At 43.9% G+C, this 25,686-nt stretch overlaps 1 protein-coding gene across 1 annotated transcript; it reads left to right on the forward strand.

The window, feature by feature from the left end:
* Positions 1-612: 612 nt before the first annotated feature.
* Positions 613-2,396, forward strand: LOC125531657 (B3 domain-containing protein Os02g0683500-like). Its single transcript, XM_048695978.2, has one exon. It carries the CDS (start codon positions 915-917, stop codon positions 2,127-2,129), a length of 1,215 nt encoding a protein of 404 aa, XP_048551935.2. The 5' UTR covers positions 613-914; the 3' UTR covers positions 2,130-2,396.
* The last annotated feature ends 23,290 nt before the right edge of the window (positions 2,397-25,686 follow it).

Here is a 25,686-nt window from a genome sequence, read left to right on the forward strand (position 1 = left end):
AACCCTAAAGGTTGGTTCTCAACTTCTGTCCACAACGTCAGCGGGCTCCTCCAACCCAAGATGCTTCTAACCGGTGGTCGTCTTTGGTCAAGGGAACGAGCGAGCACACACGGTACACCCTCTAGAGCACATGGCACGCTCTTCCATTATTTATTTGACAGAGTCAGGTGAGCATCATGCTCGATGGTTACCCTGCAGGAGCGCGGATCATCCATTCCTAGGTTGGATAGGGCCAAAAACACAGAGGAAAAAATTAGGACCGAGGCGACCAATACAATACTCCTGCGCCAGAAGAATAACGCAAACACTCGGCTCCCGGCCCTGCCCCAGGTCGCCTTCCAGGAATCTTCTAGGGTAGCCAGCCAGCCAGCGCCCTCCCCTGTGGGAACTGGGAACGCCACCGCAACACCAGCTCTCTCTCCGCTCACACACACACACAGCTATAGCTTTTACTAACTTACCCAAAACAAGCAGAAAAGGTAAAAACAAGCGGTTAATTACCACGCCCCTTCACCTACCGAGGGTACCCCATCCGCCGTCTCATCTCATCCATCCCCACGCCGATCGAAGCGAGACGCAGCGAGCGAGCGCGAGATCCAGCCAGCCAGCCAGCCAGCCAGCCAGCCGCGCGAGGGTCGGGTCAATGCTGGCTCCCATGAATTCCTTCCCGTCTCGTCATCTCCCCTCCTGTCGTCCCGGCTGGTCAAAATCCTTCGCGTACACACCCACGCGTATTACCATGTATACATAGCCTCGCCCCCGGCCCGTACGCGACTGCGATAGATCCCCCAACCCTCCCCGCCCGCCCGCCCGCCCTCCGCCCCGCCGCCTCTCCCCATCCACGCCAGCAGCCCAGCGGAAACGCACACTGGAACGCCGAGGGATCCACGAGCCGGGCCGCGCTGCGAGGAGCCATGGAGTTCACCGCCGCGTCCAGCAGCAGCAGGCTGTCGAAAGAGGGGGACGAGGAGGAGGAGGGGGAGGAGATGGAGGAGGAGGAGGCCTCCCCGCGTGAGATCCCCTTCATGACGGCCATGACGGCGGCCGCCTCGTCCTCCTCCCCGACGTCCGCGTCCGCATCTTCTTCAGCGGCGGCGGCCTCCGCGTCGGCGTCTGGGTCGGGCTCTCCCTTCCGCTCGAGCGACGGCGCTGGGGCGTCTGGGAGCGGGGCGGGCGGCGGCGACGTGGAGGTGATCGACAAGGAGCACATGTTCGACAAGGTGGTCACGCCGAGCGACGTGGGCAAGCTCAACCGGCTGGTGATCCCCAAGCAGCACGCCGAGAAGTACTTCCCTCTGGACGCGGCGGCCAACGAGAAGGGCCTGCTGCTCAGCTTCGAGGACCGCGGGGGCAAGCTCTGGCGCTTCCGCTACTCCTACTGGAACAGCAGCCAGAGCTACGTCATGACCAAGGGCTGGAGCCGCTTCGTCAAGGAGAAGCGCCTCGACGCCGGGGACACCGTCTCCTTCTGCCGCGGCGCCGCCGACGCCACGCGCGACCGCCTCTTCATCGACTGGAAGCGCCGCGCCGAACTCCGCGACCCGCACCGCCTCGCGCGCCTGCCCATGCCCATGCCCACCTCCTCTCCCTACGGCCCGTGGGGCGCCGGACCGGGCGGTTTCTTCATGCCGCCCGCGCCTCCAGCCACCCTCTACGAGCACCACCGCCTCCGCCAGGGCTTTGACTTCCGCAGCATCAGTCCCGCCGCTCCGCCGAGGCCGCAGGTGCTCTACTTCGGCTCCGCGGGAATTTTCCCGCACGCGACCATGCCGCCTCCGCAGCCGCAACCTCCGCTGCACATTGCGGTGCAACCGAGCCCGCCGGTCACGGTCGGCATGCCCATGGTCCTCGATTCGACGCCACTCGTCAACAGCCCGACGGCGGCCGCGAAGCGCGTGCGGCTGTTCGGAGTCAACCTCGACAACCCGCACACCCACGGCGGCGAGTCAAGCAACGATGCCAACGCATTGTCGCTGCGGATGCCGGGATGGCAAAGGCCGACACCGTTTAGGTCGCTGGAATTGCCCCAGCACGGTGCAGCCGGAGCGGAGTCGTCTGCGGCCTCGTCGCCGTCGTCATCATCATCCTCCAAGAGAGAAGCGCATTCCTCCTTGGATCTCGATCTGTGAAGGATATTTGGTGAGCTCGATCGGGAGCGTGCCCAAGGAAAGTTCAACAATTCCTTCTTCAGTTTGTCACCTTCCTTTTCTTCCTCTCCACCTTTTGCGGTTCCGTTATAACATTGATAGAAGCCAGCATTTAACATTTCATTTTCGTTTTCGTTTTGGCCAATCAAATTCTTGGGTGTTGGTTTGAGAATTATTAATATATAGAGAGAAACTAGCGAATCAATCAATTCTTCATGAGTTCGTCTGGTTTCGAATAAGATTCCTTCATTTTCGGTCTTCCCCGCTATCCCAGTATAGCTTGTGATTTCTAAGTCAAATTATTTTCCTTTACTAATTGGTTGGTCCGCAGTTTGGTTGACCAATTCCGTTTGCCCCCACATATGATAACACACCTCTAAATTTGCAAACCCCAAACAGCATTAATACGGCCAAGATCTGAATCGTATGATTACGAGCGCAGTCTGATACACATCCATCATCCCGAACTTGCATCATATGAATGATCTTCTCCTCTAGACTGAACCTTCAACGCAGCTCTCAGAAACAGTGGCGAGGCAATGACATTGATGGCGGATTAGCGATGCAAGCAGCTGCCACCGGAGAAGCTACATACGAGCATTGCAGGTCAAATCCTTCACTTCTGAAGAGATCCTTAAATTCCTGTAGTTTACTCCTCTTCATTAGTACTGCTAGTCTGCTATGTCGTATCTTATATTTATGTGCTTGGCCTTCTTGCTTTTAATTCGTGAGTTTGCTGATACTTTTTGTACCGTTTCATACTCCATATGCATAATTAGATGATCGTAATGGCAAAGATCATAGGGACTGGTACAAGCAAATTTAAGGAATTCCTGTCGCGGTTTTTACCCAACAGGGACTGTAAACTAAACCCCCATATATATATATATATATATATATATACTGTAGGCCAAATTATACGTCTAGTTTTTTTTGTCTGGCCCTGGAGTGGTATACGCTCCGAGTGTTCTTTATGTTCTTGGCAGTCTGTAAAGAGGTGGTGCACTGCACTGGGCACTTGCCACTGGCCTTAACTTCTTTGTACGTCTGTTAAAAATTTATGGGCGGAGGAGGGACCTCAGCACTAGCTCGACTGTTGCTATAACAGTAGGAACAGTGAGGTGTGCGTATATGCACATCTCTTGGGGTAGTACGTCTTGCTCGGAATTGCTCTCCCTTGTTGTCCTTTCTGTGTGAGGCAGTGAGAAAGACAAAGGCCTCTCTCTATATTTAACTTTCTTCCCTCTTCTCCTTTTCACTGCAGTGAGTAGGTACGTTGTGTACGCCTGCTGCTGGTAGCAATGGGGGCATGGCCACGTACTGAGTCCTCAATAGGTATCCATAACTAGCAAAGTGTAGGAGGGGGATCCTTTTGCACTGGCATGGCCGGAATAGATATATAGATGCTGTGCCTGAAAACGAAAGTACCTTTGGTCCAGTGTAAGCTCAAAAAGGAATGGGAGTTAATGGGGAAATAAATAATGGGCAGGAGATCGACTGGGATTGTCTATATATCACTATAAGCGTGTTTTCTTGTTCTTCCTCTTTTTTTGCTTGCTTGGTGTTCACTTTGGTTTTTATTTTGTCATTTGACGTACTGCACTCACTCGATACAGTTCCTTCGAGATTAACTGATTGATAGTTCATACGTTTAACTTACCTCGGGCTCGAGGTTAATGCATGTCTTCTGTGTCGTCCCTCTTACACTAAGCATAAGTATCTAGGCCAGTCTACAAATCAATAGTTGATGTCTCTTGTATATCCTGGTATCTTCTGGAACAGCAGAAATATACGTATTAACTTTGGAGAAAAGCTTTAGCTACTTTGGAGAAAAGCTTTAGCTAAGGAATACGAGTTACAAAAAAATATTGTTGCATCAAAGATCATTAGCACCTCCTTGTCATTGTCAATACCTGTTGATATTGTGTGCTGTATTATGGTTAACTACACCGCAAACATCTACAAATACTCCCTCCGTCCCATAATATATAAGATTACTACAACTGATATACTCACATCTTGGTTGTAATAAGATCTTATATTATGGGACAGAGGCGGTATTACTTTTGGTTTAATCACTGTATATTTCACTTCAATTAGTCATACATTCTTCCATTTATTTGTTTACACATTTAATCTGTCTTGTTTTTTAAGATTGCAATATTTTTATTATTACACTGCCATGGTTCCTTGGTAGTACCAAATACAAGAATTTTGGCACCATTTTTTATTACGAATCTCATATGTATTCTCACTGCATAAACATGGATGATCTAGTCTAGCAAAAACCATTAAAGGGATTCAAAAATCTTCAATTTCTTATAGAACAATTTTAATCATTTTCACATTATGCAACAAATTTTTCTCATAATTAAGTACTATGGTTTCTGGCTCTTTTTATAACCTACACATCATCTTGTTTTTAGCAGATAGTATGATGATTGTTCATCCAACAACCTTCCAGCCCAAATGTCATTGTGCATTTTTTTCTTTTCTTTTTTACATTTCTGTTCTTACAGTAAAACTGTAGAAGCATCTATGAAGTATATGCATGTATGGTTTGCTAAACCAACTAGTAGGATAGGAAAATTGTTAACTGAAATATACTTAGTATTTATCACACACAACAGAAAATGCTTATCAGGATCTTATGGAGTTGTAATGGCACAATCCAAAATAAGTCATATATGATCCAGTAGCTTTTTTTTGCAGAATAATTAGATCCAGTAGCTAGATATACTTCAGCTTCGAGTGGTATGGATATATTATTTTAGACATCAAGGTTATGTAGAAGACGGTTATTTATACTACCTTCGTCGGTGTTTGTGTTAGTCTTCTGTGTATCAATTAGTTACATATGTGAACCTTATTTAGTTGCTGCTTGACATGTAATTTTTGTAATTTTCTACCATGTCTCAAATATATAATATGATAACATACATATGCTGGCTGTGTTGTCTACTACGTACTCCCTCCGTCCATAATACTTGTCGTGATTTTAGTTCAAAAATTTGAACTAAAAACACAACAAGTATTTTGGAACAGAGGGAGTAACTTTTAAGAAAGCGACGTTAGCTTCTTTCTCTTTCTGCATGCACTTGTATATTTAGCAAATCTAGCAGAAGCTATAGGGAAAATATTTACACCCCACTAGCAAAATTTGAGCTGAATGCGATTTATTTAAATATCTACTCCCTCCGTCTGAAAATACTTGTCCGAGGAATGGATGTATCTAGATGTATTTTAGTTCGAGATACATCCATTTGTATCCATTTCTACGACAAGTATTTCCGGACGGAGGGAGTATGTGATTTTTTGTGTTGAAAGATAGTATATGCTAAGCAGGTTATTGAAGTCTTGACTAATTAGCCACAAAATATTGATATCAGCGTGCAGTTTTTTGTTTAAAAATATGCATCGATTTTAGCACACAAATTAAATCTAGACAAATGAAATTGTGTTGATCTTCAAACTTAATTAGAAACAGTTGACTACACCTAGCAATCCACAGTAATAGCTAGCTAGATATGGTTCGTCATGTTTGGTTATATTTGTGTCTTACTGTTATGCATATGCTCAAAGTAATTAGATTACAGTTAGCACTAAATAGAGCTAAAATGATGGTCATTCGATTATGCCCTTATAATGAATAAAGTGGACTTGTACTGGTGAGTACAAGTATGAGGCTATGTACGGAATTCACGAATCAACTTGTGTTTTGCTTTGAAGGAAAAATGCTACTGTTGGCAGAAGGTTCATATGCATGATAGATATACTAGGATTGGACATCACGTTTTTGTTTTATATGTGTTATCCTGCAGTTACTCTTGTAAATATTGAGGGGATGCATGGACTTATGCGTGCTGTGCGGAACGACTAGTCTTCATTTTCTGAAGCTGCATGTGCCATGTGGATATGTATATGCATGCACGCATCGGATCAATTTATGATATTGTTTCCGTGAAACATGAGTAAGACATTACTTAGAAAAGTTCTACAGTTAAGTCTCCTGCTCTTCTTTGGCGTTTGGCTGACATTTTAAGGCAGAAAACTGTGATGCGTGATGGGCCGCAATCATATAGAGTACTGGTATACTACTCCCTGTGAAGTACACATATATAATATCGAGTTGCATTTGTCAGCATAAGTAGACATGAGAGAGAGAGAGAGATGCTTCCATGGTTTACGCATGTGTGGAGAAAAAAAGATAAGGAGACTGTATGTATTAATTTCTTCTGTAGAATCTGGTGCAGTGTAATATTACAGCGCAGTTATTTTCAACTATGCACAGGTTTTAATATCATTTAGTATCCCTGACCTGATTTCTGACCCCTTTTAACTATGCGTGCCAGGTCCTGCATGCATGGCTTTTGGTTGAAATTGTCTCTTGTGCCGTCAGTGGATTTTGTTCGTACAATGGTGGTCTCCACGCCCCTAGCAGCTAAGTTCATATTCTTATTTATGTTGTTTCACATAGCGAGCTCAGGCGCGTGTATGAATCTCTCCAGCTAGTGATGAATCTCATAGAGATAGAAATCCTGAAGAGTTAGATACCAATATAACAAGAAATTTCAGAGGGCTTCTCGGGAGAGAACTGAACTTACGTTGTGAAACCCTAACGAGCATGTGTTAGAAACATCACGACCGGCTGGACTGGGCATAGATTGCTGCCGGTTTGCGATGTAGCACCGTTTGCCGAGAGGAAGGTCGAGACAGCGAGAGGTGGGGGAGATGATTTTGTGCGGTGAGTTTTTTGGATGACTCATAGGCTGATCTCTAGAGCCAATTAAGCCCCATGCCAGAGCAGCAGCATCCTTGTGGACGGCAGCACATATGCATCATGCACTGCGCTGCCTTCACCGAGAGCACTGGGTAAACCCAATGCTTATGATGCCATCATTAATTGAAACAGCCAGTGTACGTGATACTCTAGCCACCGTCTTGCCTGTTTGTTATAAGCGAGGACATCCAGCATCTAATTAACACTTACTATCTGCTTCTGACCTATATGGTACTCACTTTTGCTCGTGGCATCCTACAGTAAATTTTAACGTTACAGGAGAGCATGCAATGAATTGACAAGAGGACCCTTTGTGTATACGTTTTTACTAGCAGCACAGTACTGTACGTGTCTGTACGACATAAATCCGTGGCACACCGTACGCCTAGATGTCGCAGCTGAGCCTGAGCTAGCTAGGAGGAACCAACATCTCTGCGACAAGTGCCCCAGCCTTTTGCGGCCGCATGCTCCAAGAAAACACACAAAAAGAGCTGCCACTGCCCTCCGTAACCTCACCGTGGCATGCATGAGCTGATCGACGCCAGCCAGAGGCTGAAACTGCAAAGGGAAGGCCGCAGTATGTACGTACAGTAGAGTAGCTACACCCAGCTAGCTAGCTAGCTAGTCCATGCTCAAGACAACTAGTCCAAGCACAGGCGAGCCGCAGCTTTAATTTGCGTGCTCCAGCTCCTATATCCACAGCTTTTTCCTTCGCAGATGTATCATGTATGTATGTACAGGCTTCCAGGGGAGTGAAATGTCTGGGTAGGCTTGTAATTGTCGAGGGGTTTCGACCCCAGATGAAATATGCTAACCTAATCCCTGTATCCCCCTTACTCCCAGTTTCAGGCAAGTATATACTTAAATCTAATCGGCTAATCCCAGTATCTACGTGAGTGTCCTCTACTCATTTAGATCCGTTCAGGCATTATTTCTTGTGACTTTATCACATGTCGGCATGAACTCACTTAGTACTACTAATAATTCCCATCATGTGATGTGACCCGAGCCAGTAAATTAGCGTCAGCTACTTACTAGCTTTGCCTCTGGAAAGCTAACTGGGCTCGTACGTGAAATAGTTTAACTCGATACGGCACGCACGATATCACATGGCAATCAAGATTCACTGGATGCAGAAGCTGGACCGGCCTATGTGTCGTAAACTTACTAGCTAAGGACGATATGATGGATGGGTTAAATTATCTCCCCTGAGGTTTCACCGCCTGGCAGTTTAATTGCAGCCATGGAGATGGAGGGGGCAGGAGGTGACCAGAGAGGCGGCAGCTGCTGAAGCGGCAAGAGACAAAGTCGCATGGCAGATGGAGAAAGCCCCATGCTGCTGCTGCCGCTGCTGCCATGGACACAAGTCTGAGATGAGATGTTTGTAGCGGCGAGACGACCGAGACGAGGAGATCAGATGCATGCATGGATGGATGGATGGGTAGAAGAAGCATCAGGCACAATGATATGATGGCGCTTCCTCGTCACGCCTTGTGGGGAGTAAAGATAGGGGGGTGGCTCAGAGCTTTGGCCGGAATGAATGGGCGGAAAACTAACCGGCGGGCGAGGCGAGATCTCCCAATTGTTTTTGACCCGCCGAAGCTAGTGAAAACGACGGCTCAGCGGAAAGAGCGAGTGGCCAACCAACTGTTCAAAGATGCCATCGATCCAGTCCAGGCGCATCCATCAATTAGTTTGGCCAACATAGCTGGAGAGCGGGGCCACCTCCCAAAAGGCTAGCCTGGCGCTGACACGCGGGCCCGCTCTGCAACAGAAGGCAGTGTGGTCCTCTGTAAAAATTATTGTAGTAAGACGAAAGAAATATATCAAGGCCGACTGCAAGCACAGCAGTCTAAAACACCTTTTTGGTATTTGTTCGTGGATGAAAACGGAGTTCGAAAAAGACGGAACTATGGAGATGAATACAGAAACCCTAAAAATGAATATGAAAACAGATACTACGGAACATGCATCGAGTCAATACGGAGCGGATACGACAACGGAAGCGGGTGTTAACCGACACTTAAAACCCTCTTGAACCATAGAGAAAAACACAAACTAACCAACAAATTTAATCAATTGTTAACATGACTACAAAATAATATGATTAGGTTAGGGATTTAGCAAAGAACTATAGTAGTATTGGACAATTCCATATATTGTACAGTTTGAATATGTGCCTGGTCCTCAAAGTTGGGCTTCACATGAGCCATTCTGCTCACTCTATCATTGTGTGTTGTTGATGTTTGAGCTACAAAGCAGTCGTAGGCCCATAGTAAAAACTAAAATTTGATATTCGCATAAACGGAAAGTTTCTTTCCGTGTTCGTTTTGCTGGAAAATACTATTTCGTTTTGTTTCCATTTCCGCGTATAAAAAACCATTTTTGTTTACATTTTGTAAATCTCTGTTTTTGCTTCCTCTCTTGTTTCTTCTTCAAAAAAGCGAAAAGTTTTCACTCAATTTCATCCCGACGTGCAAATGCGCCAAATGTCGTCAAACCTTCTTAAAAAGTATTTTGCTTTTGTAAGATATTGCATCTTTGGTTACTAAATCCTACATGTCCTTTTAGGAAAAAAAATGGAAGGTTGTCCCGGGATGCTGCGTTCGCGTGCGGCGGGCATGCCCACGCGGTATGGTTCGTCGCTCCTGGTTCCCACCCGGCTATCCCTCTTAGGGCCCGGTTGGTGATGGGCCCAGTTCGGGGCGGTGTCTTGCACGTAGGTCCCACACGGTTGATTTCCAGGTGATCTTGGGGGCCCTCGGATTGCCCCTATCTTCAAGGATGGGACTACCATCTGGCTAACGTGGTTAATTTCCCGAAGAGCTCTCTTTTGCTGGTTTCATGAGGGGTGAGTCTCATAGATCATTAGGATCTCATCGTGGTCGGACAACTGCTCCGCCCACCTTGGTGCTTTTCTGCGACTTTTCTGAGTTCCGGGTTATCTAGGAGGTTTATTGCTCCTTTTGCCACCTGTCTGACAACCCAACATGCTTTGTGTTCAATGAGATAGAATGGATTGCGCATGGTTCATCCAAGATCGCGTCCAATGCAGACTTGGGTCCCTTGCCTGGCTTCTTCTTATGTGCAGGCTGATCGGCTGGCTTGTCAACTCTAGAGCACTTTTGGCATCGGCTGAGACGCGGGTACGTGTCATCGCCGCAATCTGATGGTTCCTGAATCAAATTCTTTTGTTGTTCCTCTATAGCCAGACCTCTTTCATGACGCAGTATCTTGTTACGATGTCCTATATCTCAAGGAACGTTCTAACGTGTCGTCGTGCCATGGTGTTTGCGATTCCTACATCTTGGCAATTGAATCGGAATGCTGCTAAGGCCTCCGCATCGCCGCAATCTGGGATTTCGTTCTTTATGAACAAAATCTCATCTAGAACTGTCATACTATTTTCTTGTTTTTTTGTGTAATGTAACGCATATCCCAGATGTTGGTCGGTCCTGAGTTATCGGGGCAATACACAATGTGGGGGTGGGTGGGATAGGAAATTTAATCCCGGACCAATCTAATGTCAGCCTTCGATAGAGATTGTTTCGAGGCGGGTTTTATGCTGGCCTTGGGACGGATTGCACGTCCACGTTGATCGGGTCACAATGATGAGTCTTTGGGTCTGAGCTCCAGGGTAGGCCTGACCAGGTGTGATTGTTATCTTGCGACCGGTGCAAAACGGTCTCCTGAGTGGAGACCACTTGAGGACCCTCAGCCAAATCCAAAGATACATATGGGGATTCGATCGCAAGATTTGATTCATTGGGATTCATGTCCTAATGATGAGTGGGAGTTTGGAAACGCTCCTGTGTCTGGGTTGTGCCGAGGTTTTGATGCTCCGACATAGAGATTACGCTGGTGTGGGTCTGATGTAAGCGATACCTTCATCGAGCCTTCGTGACCATACAACGAGACCTGTATGGGCCACTAATGTCGAAGCTAATTCCGGCAGATCTCGAGTAGGAGGTCCCAAGCTAGTGATCTTGGCTTGATAGTAACAGGAAGGAGAGAGACATAGTATTTACCCAGGTTCAGGATCTATCGAGGAGGTAAACCCTACGTCATACTTGTATTGTATTGATTGTGGATGGGGTGCAATTAAAGTACATGATGATATACTTCAAGATCGTATGAATGAATCAAACATGCCTCTACTGACCTAAAGCCCTCGACTTATGTAGGGGCCGAGCGATACCTAGGGTTACACATGGGCGGTTGCATCTAAAGATAAACATGCTGAATATTTGAATATGCCTTGAAATATACACCAAGTCTTTAGAAGATTCCATCTTGAATACGTTGAGGGCCAGAACTTACGTGGCCCATTCTACAGTTGTCGGTGGTCCTCCGCCCGACCCATAAACGATAGGCCGACGTGGTGGGTACTCCTTAATTCAGGTCCTACGTGTGGTTCATTTTTCTAGTGGCATGGTGGTGTCCGACGTGTGTGCATCCCACTCGATTTGCCAGTATCCCGTTGAAGAAGCTACTCGCATCGCTGCATGGGGCATGCCACACGCTACATCTAAACCAAGGCATGTGGAGAATGGCCAAAGCCAAAAAACCAATCAAGGTAAATAAAAGCCATGTAAAAATTGTTCATAATTTTTTTTCAAAATTGTTCGTACCAATAAAAAAAATAGTCATGACATTTGAAAAAAAAGCACGTTTAAAAAATTGTCCATGACATTGTTCACATAGTTTGTAAATGTTTTTGTACTATTCATAAAATGTTTCATGCCATTTAAAAATTGTTCACGCATTTTAAAATATGTTCACGCAATCTTAAAAAAATCATACCAGTAAAAATAATCATGACATTTTCAAAATAATCATGAAAAAATCAAATTTTATTCATGATCCCTTTTACAAAAATCACTGTGTTTAAAATATTGTGTATTAATAAAAATTAATATACATTTTACATGTATTTAGAAAATATTCAACATGTATCTAATGACTCATATACCAAAAATGTCTAAAATGTATTTAAAAAATATTTCACATGTATCTACAACATGTTCAACATGTATTGGAAAAATGATCAATGTATATGTGGAAAATGTTCAACGTGTATTAAACATAGTCAACATGTATTTCAGAAAATGAAATAGGAAAGGAAAAACAGAAAAAAATCATACGGAAAACGAATAAAAAACACATAAAGAGTAAAAGAAGAAAAAAAGCGTGTGGAAACTTCCTAAAAACGGACAAAAAGTATTAAAAACATGTCCTCAGACCTTCCAAAACTTCTCGTATCAGTTTTATTAATCTTACTGGCAAATTGTCTATCCGTTGCAATGGAGGGCGTAAATATTCTAGTGTTTCAATATCAATCTGACATATACCTTACACAACATAGTCTGTTTTTGTGTATATTTTAATTTGATTTGCGTATCGGTAGGGGAAAGCAGGAAGAGTTTTTACTCCTGCCACAGGGGAATGTATTCGGTGCACCCGCACTTATGGTGGTACCGGTGCACCGGATGTCAAAGACTATTTTCTAAAATCTGAAAAAAATCTAGCATGTTAACACAACATCAATGTATGATGTCACAAAATTTTGGATAAAAATTAGAAATGTTTTTTGAGATACAAAAATAACAAATTTGACAACAGTGTGATAATGGGCCTAATCTAAAACCCAAGTTATGTTGTGTACTATTCAGGGTTGAATTTGTCATTTTTGTTCTTCAAGTTATGTTTAGAATTTTGACTTAAAATTTTGTGACAACCTACATTAATGTTGTATGAGTGTGCTAAATTTTTTTCAGATCTTTTTGAACATTTTAAAAGCACAATATGAGACCGGTGCACCGGTAGCATCACAAACTCCGGTGCAACAGATATTTCCCCCTTGCTACAGGCCAACAAGAGTAAGAACTCCACTCCTACTCCTACGGCAAAACTCAAATAACTCTTACACACTAAATCAAAAATCCTCTCCGTCCTGCCAAGGACTGAAGGACCATAACTTGAGCTCATAAAAATGCGTGGGGCGATGTCAGACAATCGATATATTTGCCAAATACTCGTTCTAACTTATAAGCGTGACCAAACCTTTGTGGCGAACATCCCATTGTTAGAGTCTGGAGATAAATGAAGCCTTCTCAGGCCATGTGCACTCTGGACCGTCCGATTGGGTGTCCAAACGCATCCGGACCGTCGGATCTTCAGGTGAGCCGATCTTGGCCATGACCGTCAGATCGCTATTAACACTGCTACAATGAATAGGTGCTCAAGCTCATGTCACCGCGTGTAATTTCCATGCCCCATCGAGGGCATTCTTGTCTTTTCGCACACAGATGTATAAAACTCAGCACAAGAGCACTCAACCAGGCCCGCCGCTCCTTCCTCCCCCTCTCTCGATCCCCTCCAACCGTCGCCACCGCCGACCTCACCCTTCTCGGCCCCCACTCCACCGTCGGTGACCCCTCCCCTTCTCTCCCTGGCCGCAGATCCACTCGAGGAGCAGCTCACCCCGTGGTCAGATCTGCTCTCCCTCCCTCCTCGCGTCGAAAACCCTAGCCACCCGCCCATGGCGACTCACCGTAGCACTCCAAGACAGCCACGACGGTGGTATGGTATGAATCCCTACTCCCCCTCCTCTTCTTCTCCATCAATCTCTCTATCTCTCTGTCACCCGGTCTCTCTCTATCTGTGTAGGTAGGAGGAACGGCGACCAGCGGCAGGACCAATCCCCAGCCATGGCGACCCCCCAAGACCTCGACGACGGTGCTATGGTACGAATCCCTCCTCCCCTTCCCTTATACTTCTCATCTCTCTCTCTCTCTCTCTCTCTCTCTCTCTCTCTCCGACCCCATCTCCTCTCGTCTCTTCTTTGTAGGGGATGTAGGATGAACAGCGGGAAGGAATGGAACGACGCCGATTCCAAAGAAGCTCCAGCAAGGTCTCCACCGGTAGAGAAATGCAGCCTCCTTCTCCTGCCAGCGCCACACCATGGAAGGTCTCCTCCATATCTCTCTATCTGCTCCGGTCTAGTTCTAGGCTGATTCAAAGAAAAAAAAGATTTTTGCTTTCTCCCTTGCGTCCGTTGTTCGTCGTGCACCCATTGCTCGGTTGTCGCCATGAGAATGAAGTGCGGTTTCATTGAGTTGTGAATGAGCATGCCGTTTCATAAATATTGAGCATGCAATTTTAGTTTCAACTAAACACACATTTTATTTTTGGTTTACCTATAGAAGAGGGTAATCATATTGTGTGTTTAATATTTTGTATAGTTATTGAAAGGTCTATGTTTGACCTTAAATTCATCAAGACATTTTGGTGTAGTTTTTAGGTTTTGTTGTATAATTGGCAGCTTAGTAGTAGTAGTCAAGCAACTTTTTTGTGCTCTGGGCAATGTGAAATTAGTAAAGTTTATTCGTAAGTGGCTCTTTGGTGGTGTTGAGTCGGTTGACGCCGTTATGTTGTGGGTTTGAGGCATAGGCTGCCTCCGTATGCTCAAGAGCGAAAGGTGCGACAAGAACCAGTAACACTAGCGTAAGAGAGTATCACCTACCCATGTGGGAGCTAGAGCCTCCTCTGTGTTTTCTATGGACTATTTCACAATGATGTGACACAAACCAGAATGCATTTTCTTTTATTACTACTACCTTCTAAATGTTGAACAAGCGTTCATATGAAACCCTTTGATAGTTGTAACCTGAGAGAGATATTGTTGTGCATATCCACACATTATAACTCATTATATTTAAAATGTTAGATTGCCATGAGAGATTTCAGAAATAGTTTGCTTTTCATAATAAGGATTGTATATCTTCCCTCCTATGGTTCTAACATGATCCCAGTATGGCAGTTGATATACTCCCATGTTGCCGTTGAGTACTTCTTTTGGAGGGTTGCACGTGTAAGTGGTTGAATTCTTGCTATAATCAGGTTGGTTTCCATGTTTGATTTCTGTGTTTCAACAACTTTTATTTCGATAGTTTGAGATTGTCATTTATATTTGGCTGCTTCATTCTTTTCTAAAACTGCAGGCATATTCCCATGTTTAACTAGATTATTGCTACGATTTGGTTGATTCAGACATATTGTATCTTGAATGGCTTTCACTATTGGGCAAATCAAGCAATGGAATGTATTTCTTTCAGCGATATTGAAGCACATCAATACTGGTATATGATGCCTCTTTTTTCTAATATAGGTTTCTTTGTGTTTAGAAAAGTATATTTTTATTTTTATTTCTTGAGGCATATACCAGGAGAAAGCTCTGTTGAAAACCCCTTAGAGATAAAAGATAAGATTACTTGCAAGCAAATCTGATATGCATACTAATGAATGCCACTATTTATGCTAGATCTTCGAATAGTTTAGCGTCCAATAGATGAACATGTGAAGTGACAACATGTAGTGATGGTAGGTTAGGTATGCATGCATTGTTTAATACTATAATATAGGGCCAAAAATAAGGGCCTTTTGGTTTTGTACTATTTTTATGCCCAACAAGTGTTCTTTTAAGTGTTTTGAACTAACTATTTATGCTGCTTACAATCTGTTTGATAATGAATGTGCTCTATGTTTGTTCTCCCAATTATCTTGCTTTAGTATGCTATAGACTCCATATTTATTCAGGATGCCCGTGAGCTTTAATTTTAGGGAATAGTTGGTTTCCCGTCTTTTTGTTCATATCATAGAACTATAGAGGCTGGAGGTGTGTTGACATGCATGTTCATGCCGGAACCTTGCATTGCCAGACTAAAATTATCTTAGCCAAAGCTCACTGCTTGTGCTAAGATCTTTTTTGATGATTTCTTGATATTTTTCTGGTTTAGCGATGGATCGTACAATTTAAGTTGCATTGAATTGCGGACTTCTTTTAAAACCAGAACTCCCAGACATCTGTACCCTGAACTACAAATGTGTTTATGTTTCTACATTGATAAACATGCTTTTGGTCACACTGGACAAGAATAGTTCTAGGATTTGGTGCTTATAGTTTGTCGTCAACTACTGTTACTGATGGCTCATATTACGGCAGGCCCCTCACTCGATTACTATGTTCTTGCTTGTAAATTGGACACATAGATGATCTGATTGGTCTGTAATATACAGACCAACTTTTGGTACTTATATGTTTACTTTGTTAGTATCTGTTACTTTCGGACACATAGTTTGCAGTCAACTATTGTTAACTTTTAATTTTTTTTAGCGCGTGGTTAGGAAAAACGACATTTGCTTTAGGATGTGGTTTGATTATGCTCTTAATTAGGAGATAAATAGTTTTAGATTCAATTACTTCTGACTGATTACCATATGAAGGAGGTTTACTTATGGTGTGTTTTCTATTAGTTATTGTTTGGGTGGAACAATATATGATGGACTACTACGTTGTTTAATAACTGCTATAGCTTCAGAACTACTATTCCTTTCTAATCTTCTCCTTTTCTTATGTCTGGTAACTGGTGAGGATATATAAAAAGGACACCGCCAATAGTATAGCACCCTACTGCTGCCATCACATGCTAACTTTAGGTTCTTCCCTTATGGCCTTTCCTCTAATCATAAGAGATACAAAGAGGTGAAGTTGATTTTAGTTATGTATAATTTGATGTATTTATCCAATGAAAGCACCCTACTTCTGCCATACTATGTAGGTATGAAATCTATGCTAACTCTAGGTTCTTCTCTTGTGGCCTTTCCTCTAATCATAAGAGGTACAAAGAGATGCAGTTGGTTTTAGTTCTATATAATTTGATGTATTTATCCAATAATGTCGTTGGTTTTTGTTCTGTATAAATGTGATGTATGATATACTTACATATTATTTAAATTAAGCACTAAGGTCTGTCTGAGATAGCAATTAGGTAGGGATGATTTACTTCTATACGGTCTGGATCATGTGTAAATATTTGTGAAGAAAACTACATCAATAGAAATGCCTTTCTTCTGCAAATGCACCCCCTTTTTTGGTTGCATATAGTTATTTTGGGTATTCACCATGGAGGCATAAATTTAAATTGCTCATGGTCTTCTTCCAATTTTCTGTTAAATAAGTAGAACCATCTCTGGTAAATACCAATGGGGAAATTTCTTTAAGGCTATACAGGCAATGAGGGGAGGGTGGCTCTTAGTTTTGATTTTATGGATAACCACATCAATTCTTGCCTTTGGTTTGATTTTATCTTCCACATACTCATGTTATGTCACTTGCTTATGAATTTAAGCATATCACTACAAAAAAATACACTTCCGTAATGATACATGTTTGTCACAGTAGGTCACGTTTTCTATCATGCATGTACATCCATGACAATTTATGACAGAATCAAGATAGTCATACATGTGCTATCGTAGAAGTGTTCCATGGCACTAATAAAATTATCATCACGAAAGTGTCCACTTCCATGACAATAAATGGCGCATCATGGAAGTGCTTTCGTCAAGGGTGACCGACACAGGGCATCCACCGTAACGGGCCGCCGTTAAGCTATCAGGTCCGGTTTTGGATCCGATAACCCGTTAATAGCCCGAACCAATGGGGTTTTTCCACGTGTAAAATTCTCATTGGCCGGAGGAAACACGTGTTGGCTCATCGTTGGGACATATGTCATCCACTCACTGGACAGGAGGCGCCTATGATTCATCGACATGTGGCACGGCCCAACAGAGGCACATTTCGGTGAAAAGGCCGGCCTGTTTGACTTGGTCAAATAGGTAGTGGGCCGGCCCACGGAAAGCCTGTTAACGGCCTGTTACCATATAGCCCATATACAACCCGCTAGGTCACGCCCATTACAGCTTACCCGAATTAGGCCCAGTAGCGTCATCTGGGCCGTCTAGTATGATTCCAGCCCGTTGTAACTCCAGTCCCATGTCTGGCCGATGACGTCTTTCTGCCCATATGAGGCCCTTCGTAAATCTTGGCCCATTAACAGCCCATCGTGAAACTGGCCCGTAATGAACAGTGTATCACTTTATACCCATTAATGGCCCATTAGCCCGTCGGCCGTTTCTAGCCCGTGTTAACTTTCGGCCTTCTAAGGGCCCATTTATTTTTAGGATCATTTCCATAATTCGATTACTTACGGTCCATTACTGGCTTGTTCAGCTTGTGGGCCAAATTCAGCCCGTGGTTACAGTCGGCCTGCTTGTGGCCCGTTAACACGTGGGGCTGTTTTCGTAGTGTCATCAATTATTGCCTATTAACGGCCCGTTATGGTCATGCCATAAAACAGGCGATTTCCACTCTAGCCCATTTACGGCCCATTTTGCGGTCCGTCATTGGTCCATGAATAGTACGACCCATGTTTGGTGAAACGATTATACGGCCCGTAGAAGGCCCATAGATGAGACGACCCGTAGAAGGCCCATGGATCTTATGGCTCGTGGAAGGCCCATGGATCGTACAGCCAGTGGAGGGCCATGGTCACTACATAGGTAGCAGGACCATGGTCACAACAGTCCGTGTGTTGCCATGGTTATTGTGGCCTAGTTTATTCTGGCCACTAGAATAAACGCGGAGAACTACGGTGACTGCAAGCAAACAACTAAACAAGACAATAAGGAAATAAATAAGAAAGGAACTAACGCTAAGCTATTACGGCTATCACACATATTACATCCACTGGGCATCAAAGTTTGCCACCAGTGCAAATATAGGGAACAAAGCAGCATACTACATACACAGGCCGTCTAAATTGGCCACCAGTGCAAATAAACTCGGCAGCAAAACAAGTCCATAACTGAAACAACTTCAGAAGAGCTCAAGAAATGTTATCCAGGGTATCCACCATGCTGGCAATAAGCTTAGCAATCTTATTAGCTTTGTCTTGTTTGGCGCTAAAATCCTCCTGTTGGGGAACGTAGTAATTTCAAAAAAATTCCTATCCACACTCAGGATCATGGTGATGCATAGCAACGAGAGGGGAGAGTGTGCCCACGTACCCTCGTAGATCGAAAGCGGAAGTGTTAGCACAACGCGGTTGATGTAGTCGTACGTCTTCACAATTCGACCGATCCAAGTACCGAACGTACGGCACCTCCGAGTTCAGCACACATTCAGCTCGATGATGTCCGGTTAACTCCGATCCAGTAGAGCTTCACGAGAGAGTTTCTTCAGCACGACGATGTGATGACGGTGATGATGTTGCTACCGACGCAGGGCTTTGCCTAAGCACCACTACGATATAACCGAGGTGGAATATGGTGGAGGGGGGCACCGCACACGGTTGGAATAGATCAACAGATCAACTTGTGTTTCCTAGGGTGTCCCCCTGCCCCCGTATATAAAGGAGCAAGGGGGGAGGCGGCCGACCAGGAGGAGGGCACGCCAGGGGGGGAGTCCTACTCCCACCAGGAGTTGGACTCCTCCTTTTCCTTGTTGGAGTAGGAGAGGGAAGGAAGGGAGAGGGGAGGAGAAGGAAAAAGGGGGGCGCCGCCCCCCTCCTTGTCCAATTTGGACTAGAGGAGGAGGGGGCGCGCGGCTGCCCTGGACGCCCCTCCTCTTCTCCCACTAAGGCCCATGAGGCCCAATTAACTCCCCAGGGGTTCCGGTAACCCATCGGTACTCCGGTTTCTATCCGAAACCACTCGGAATACTTCCGGTGTCCGAATATAGTCGTCCAATATATCGATCTTTATGTCTCGACCATTTCGAGACTCCTCGTCATGTCCGTGATCATATCCAGGACTCCGAACTACCTTCGGTACATCAAAACACAAAAACTCATAATACCGATTGTCACCAAACTTTAAGCGTGCGGACCCTACGGGTCCGAGAACTATGTAGACATGACTGAGACACGTCTCTGGTCAATAACCAATAGCGGAACCTGGATTCTCATATTGGCTCCTACATATTCTACGAAGATCTTTATCGGTCAAACCGCATAACAACATACGTTCTTCCCTTTGTCATTGGTATGTTACTTGCCCGAGATTCGATCGTCGGTATCTCAATACCTAGTTCAATCTCGTTACCGGCAAGTCTCTTTACTTGTTCCGTAATGCTTCACCCCGCAACTAACTCATTAGTCACATTGCTTGCAAGGCTTATAGTGATGTGCATTACCGAGAGGGCCCAGAGATACCTCTCCGACAATCGGAGTGACAAATCATAATCTCGAAATACGCCAACTCAACAAGTACCTTCAGAGACACCTGTAGAGCACCTTTATAATCACCCAGTTACATTGTGACGTTTGGTAGCACACAAAGTATTCCTCGGGTAAATGGGAGTTGCATAATCTCATAGTCATAGGAACATGTATAAGTCATGAAGAAAGCAATAACAACATACTAAACGATCAAGTGCTAAGCTAACGGAATGGGTCAAGTCAATCACATCATTCTCCTAATGATGTGATCCTGTTAATCAAATGACAACTCATGTCTATGGCTAGGAAACATAACCATCTTTGATCAATGAGCTAGTCAAGTAGAGGCATACTAGTGACACTCTGTTTGTCTATGTATTCACACATGTATTATGTTTCCGGTTAATACAATTCTAGCATGAATAATAAACATTTATCATGATATAAGGAAATAAATAATAACTTTATTATTGCCTCTAGGGCATATTTCCTTCAGTCTCCAACTTGCACTAGAGTCAATAATCTAGATTACACAGTAATGATTCTAACACCCATGGAGCCTTGGTGCTGATCATGTTTTGCTCGTGGAAGAGGCTTAGTCAATGGGTCTGCAACATTCAGATCCGTATGTATCTTGCAAATCTCTATGTCTCCCACCTGGACTTGATCCCGGATGGAGTTGAAGCGTCTCTTGATGTGCTTGGTTCTCTTGTGAAATCTGGATTCCTTTGCCAAGGCAATTGCACCAGTATTGTCACAAAAGATTTTCATTGGACCCGATGCACTAGGTATAACACCTAGATCGGATATGAACTCCTTCATCCAGACTCCTTCATTTGCTGCTTCCGAAGCAGCAATGTACTCCGCTTCACATGTTGATCCCGGCACGACGCTCTATTTAGAACTGCTCCAACTGACAGCTCCACCGTTTAATATAAACACGTATCCGGTTTGCGATTTAGAATCGTCCGGATCAGTGTCAAAGCTTGCATCAACGTAACCATTTACGATGAGCTCTCTGTCACCTCCATAAACAAGAAACATATCCTTAGTCCTTTTCAGGTACTTCACGATGTTCTTGACCGCTGTCCAGTGATCCACTCCTGGATTACTTTGGTACCTCCCTGCTAAACTAATAGCAAGGCACACATTAGGTCTGGTACACAGCATTGCATACATGATAGAGCCTATGGCTGAAGCATAGGGAACATCTTCCATTTTCTCTCTATCTTCTGAAGTGTTCGGGCATTGAGTCTTACTCAATTTCACACCTTGTAATATAGGCAAGAACCCTTTCTTTGCCTGATCCATTTTGAACTTCTTCAAAACTTTGTCAAGGTATGTGCTTTGTGAAAGTCCAATTAAGCGTCTTGATCTATCTCTATAGATCTTGATGCCCAATATGTAAGCTGCTTCACCGAGGGCCTTCATTGAAAAACTCTTATTCAAGTATCCTTTTATGCTATCCAGAAATTCTATATCATTTCCAATCAACAATATGTCATCCACATATAATATTAGAAATGCTACACAACTCCCACTCACTTTCTTGTAAATGCAGGCTTCTCCAAAAGTCTGTATAAAACCATATGCTTTGATTACACTATCAAAGCGTTTATTCCAACTCCGAGAAGCTTGCACCAGTCCATAAATGGATCGCTAGAGCTTGCACACTTTGTTAGTACCTTTTGGATCGATAAAACCTTCAGGTTGCATCATATACAACTCTTCTTCCAGAAATCCATTCAGGAATGCAGTCTTTACATCCATTTGCCAAATTTCATAACCATAAAATGCGGCAATAGCTAACATGATTCGGACGAACTTAAGCATCGCTATGGGTGAGAAGGTCTCATCATAGTCAACTCCTTGAACTTGTCAAAACCTTTCGCAAAAATTCAAGCTTTGTAGACAGTAACATTACCATCAGCGTTTGTCTTCTTCTTGAAGATACATTTATTCTCGATGGCTTGCTGATCATCGGGCAAGTCAACCAAAGTCCACACTTTGTTCTCATACATGGATCCCATCTCAGATTTCATGGCCTCAAGACATTTTGCAGAATCTGGGCTCATCATCGCTTCCTCATAGTTCGTAGGTTCGTCATGGTCTAGCAGCATGACCTCCAGAACATGATTACCGTACCACTCTGGTGCGGATCTTACTCTAGTTGACCTACGAGGTTCGGTAGTAACTTGATCTGAAGTTTCATGATCATCATCGTTAGCTTCCTCACTAATTGGTGTAGGTGTCACATGAATCGGTTTCTGTGACGAACTACTTTCGAATAAGGGAGCAGGTACAGTTACCTCATCAAGTTCTACTTTCCTCCCACTCACTTCTTTCGAGAGAAACTCCTTCTCTAGAAAGGATCCATTCTTAGCAACGAATGTCTTGCCTTCGGATCTATGATAGAAGGTGTACCCAACAGTTTCCTTTGGGTATCCTATGAAGACACATTTCTCCAATTTGGGTTCGAGCTTATCAGGTTGAAGCTTTTCACATAAGCATCGCAGCCCCAAACTTTAAGAGACGACAACTTTGGTTTCTTGCCAAACCATATTTCATAAGGCGTCGTCTCAACAAATTTTGATGGTGCCCTATTTAATGTGAATGCAGCCGTCTCTAAAGCATAACCCCAAAACGATAGCAGTAAATCAGTAAGAGACATCATAGATCGCACCATATCTAGTAAAGTACGATTACGACGTTCGGACACACCATTACGTTGTGGTGTTCCAGGTGGCGTGAGTTGCGAAACTATTCCACATTGTTTCAAATGTAGACCAAACTCATAACTCAAATACTCTCCTCCACGATCAGATCGTAGGAACTTTATTTGCTTGTTACGATGATTTTCCACTTCACTCTGAAATTCTTTGAACTTTTCAAATGGTTCAGACTTATGTTTCATTAAGTAGATATACCCATATCTGCTCAAATCATATGTGAAGGTGAGAAAATAACGATACCCGCTGTGAGCCTCAATATTCATTGGACCACATACATCAGTATGTATGATCTCCAACAAATCTATTGTTCGCTCCATTGTTCCGGAGAATGGCGTCTTAGTCATCTTGCCCATAAGGCATGGTTCGCGAGCACCAAGTGATTCATAATCAAGTGATTCCAAAAGTCCATCAGTATGGAGTTTCTTCATGCGCTTTACACCAATATGACCCAAACGGCAGTGCCACAAATAAGTTGCACTATCATTATCAACTCTGCATCTTTTGGCTTCAATATTATGAATATGTGTATCACTACTATCGAGATTCAACAAAAATAGACCACTCTTCAAGGGTGCATGACCATAAAAGATATTACTCATATAAATAGAACAACCATTATTCTCAGATTTAAATGAATAACCGTCTCGCATCAAACAAGATCCAGATATAATGTTCATGCTTGACGCTGGCACCAAATAACAATTATTTAGGTCTAAACTAATCCCGAAGGTAGATGTAGAGGTCGTGTGCCGACGGCGATCACATCGACTTTGGAACCATTTCCCACGCGCATCGTCACCTTGTCCTTAGCCAGTCTTCGCTTAATCCGTAGTCCCTGTTTCGAGTTGCAAATATTAGCAACAGAACCAGTATCAAATACCCAGGTGCTACTGCGAGCTCTGGTAAGGTATACATCAATAACATGTATATCACATATACCTTTGTTCACCTTACCATCCTTCTTATCCGCCAAATACTTGGGGCAGTTCCGCTTCCAGTGACCAGTCTGTTTGCAGTAGAAGCACTCAGTCTCAGGCTTAGGTCCAGACTTGGGTTTCTTCTCCTGAGCAGAAACTTGTTTGCTGTTCTTCTTGAAGTTCCCCTTCTTCTTCCCTTTACCCTTTTTCTTGAAACTGGTGGTCTTGTTGACTATCAACACTTGATGCTCCTTCTTGATTTCTACCTCCGCTGCCTTTAGCATTGCGAAGAGCTCGGGAATTGTCTTATTCATCCCTTGCATATTATAGTTCATCATGAAGCTCTTGTAGCTTGGTGGCAGTGATTGAAGAACTCTGTCAGTGACACTATCAACAGGAAGATTAACTCCCAGTTGAGTCAAGTGATTATGATACCTAGACATTTTGAGTATATGTTCACTGACAAAACTATTCTCCTCCATCTTGCAGCAATAGAACTTATTGGAGACTTCATATCTCTCAATTCGGGCATTTGCTTGAAATATTAACTTCAACTCCTGGAACATCACATATGCTCCATGACGTTCAAAACGTCGTTGAAGTCCCGGTTCTAAGCCATAAAGAATGGCACACTGAACTATCGAGTAGTCATCAGGTTTACTCTACCAGACGTTCTTAACGTCATTAGCAGCATCTGCAGCAGGCCTGGCACCCAGCGGTGCTTCCAGGACGTAATTCTTCTGTGCAGCAATGAGGATAATCCTCAAGTTACGGACCCAGTCCGTGTAATTGCTACCATCATTTTCAACTTTGCTTTCTCAAGGAACACATTAAAATTCAACGGAACAACATCACGGGCCATCTATCTACAATCAACATAGATAAGAAAAATACTATCAGGTACTAAGTTCATGATAAATTTAAGTTCAATCAATCATATTACTTAAGAACTCCCACTTAGATAGACATCCCTCTAATCGTCTAAGTGATCACGTGATCCAAATCAACTAAACCATGTCTGATCATCACATGAGATGGAGTAGTTTTCAATGGTGAACATCACTATGTTGATCATATCTACTATATGATTCACGCTCGACCTTTCGGTCTCCAGTGTTCCGAGGCCATATCTGCATATGCTAGGCTCATCAAGTTTAACCCGAGTATTCTGCGTGTGCAAAACTGGCTTGCACCTGTTGTAGATGAACGTAGAGCTTATCACACCCGATCATCACGTGGTGTCTCTGCACGATGAACTTTGGCAACGGTGCATACTCAGGGAGAACACTTTTATCTTGGAATTTAGTGAGAGATCATCTTATAATGCTACCGTCAATCAAAGCAAAATAAGATGCATAAAGGATAAACATCACATGCGATCAATATAAGTGATATGATATGGCCATCATCATCTTGTGCTTGTGATCTCCATCTCTGTAGCACCGTCATGATCACCATTGTCGCCGGCGCGACACCTTGATCTCCATCGTAGCATCGTTGTCGTCTCGCCAACTATTGCTTCTACGACTATCGCTACCGCTTAGTGATAAAGTAAAGCAATTACAGGGCGATTGCATTGCACACAATAAAGCGACAACCATATGGCTCCTGCCAGTTGCCGATAACTCGGTTACAAGACATGATCATCTCATACAATATAGCATCATGCCTTGACCATATCACATCACAACATGCCCTGCAAAAACAAGTTAGACGTCCTCTAATTTGTTGTTGCAAGTTTTACGTGGCTGCTACGGGCTTAGCAAGAACCGTTCTTACCTACGCATCAAAACCACAACGATAGTTCGTCAAGTTAGTGCTATTTTAACCTTCTCAAGGACCGGGCGTAGCCACACTCGGTTCTACTAAAGTTGGAGAATCTGACACCCGCCAGCCACCTATGTGCAAAGCACGTCGGTAGAACCAGTCTCGCATAAGCGTACGCGTAATGTCGGTCCGGGCCGCTTCATCTAACAATACCGCCGAACCAAAGTATGACATACTGGTAAGTAGTATGACTTGTATCGCCCACAACTCACTTGTGTTCTA

Source organism: Triticum urartu, chromosome 2A (genome assembly GCF_056163025.1).
Source record: "Triticum urartu cultivar PI428250 chromosome 2A, HENAU_Tu73, whole genome shotgun sequence".
Lineage (NCBI taxonomy): Eukaryota > Viridiplantae > Streptophyta > Magnoliopsida > Poales > Poaceae > Triticum > Triticum urartu.

What these genes read in the sequence shown, in the direction of transcription:
- LOC125531657 (XM_048695978.2), top strand. Translation starts at nt 915, where the DNA reads ATGGAGTTCACCGCCGCGTCCAGCAGCAGCAGGCTGTCGAAAGAGGGG.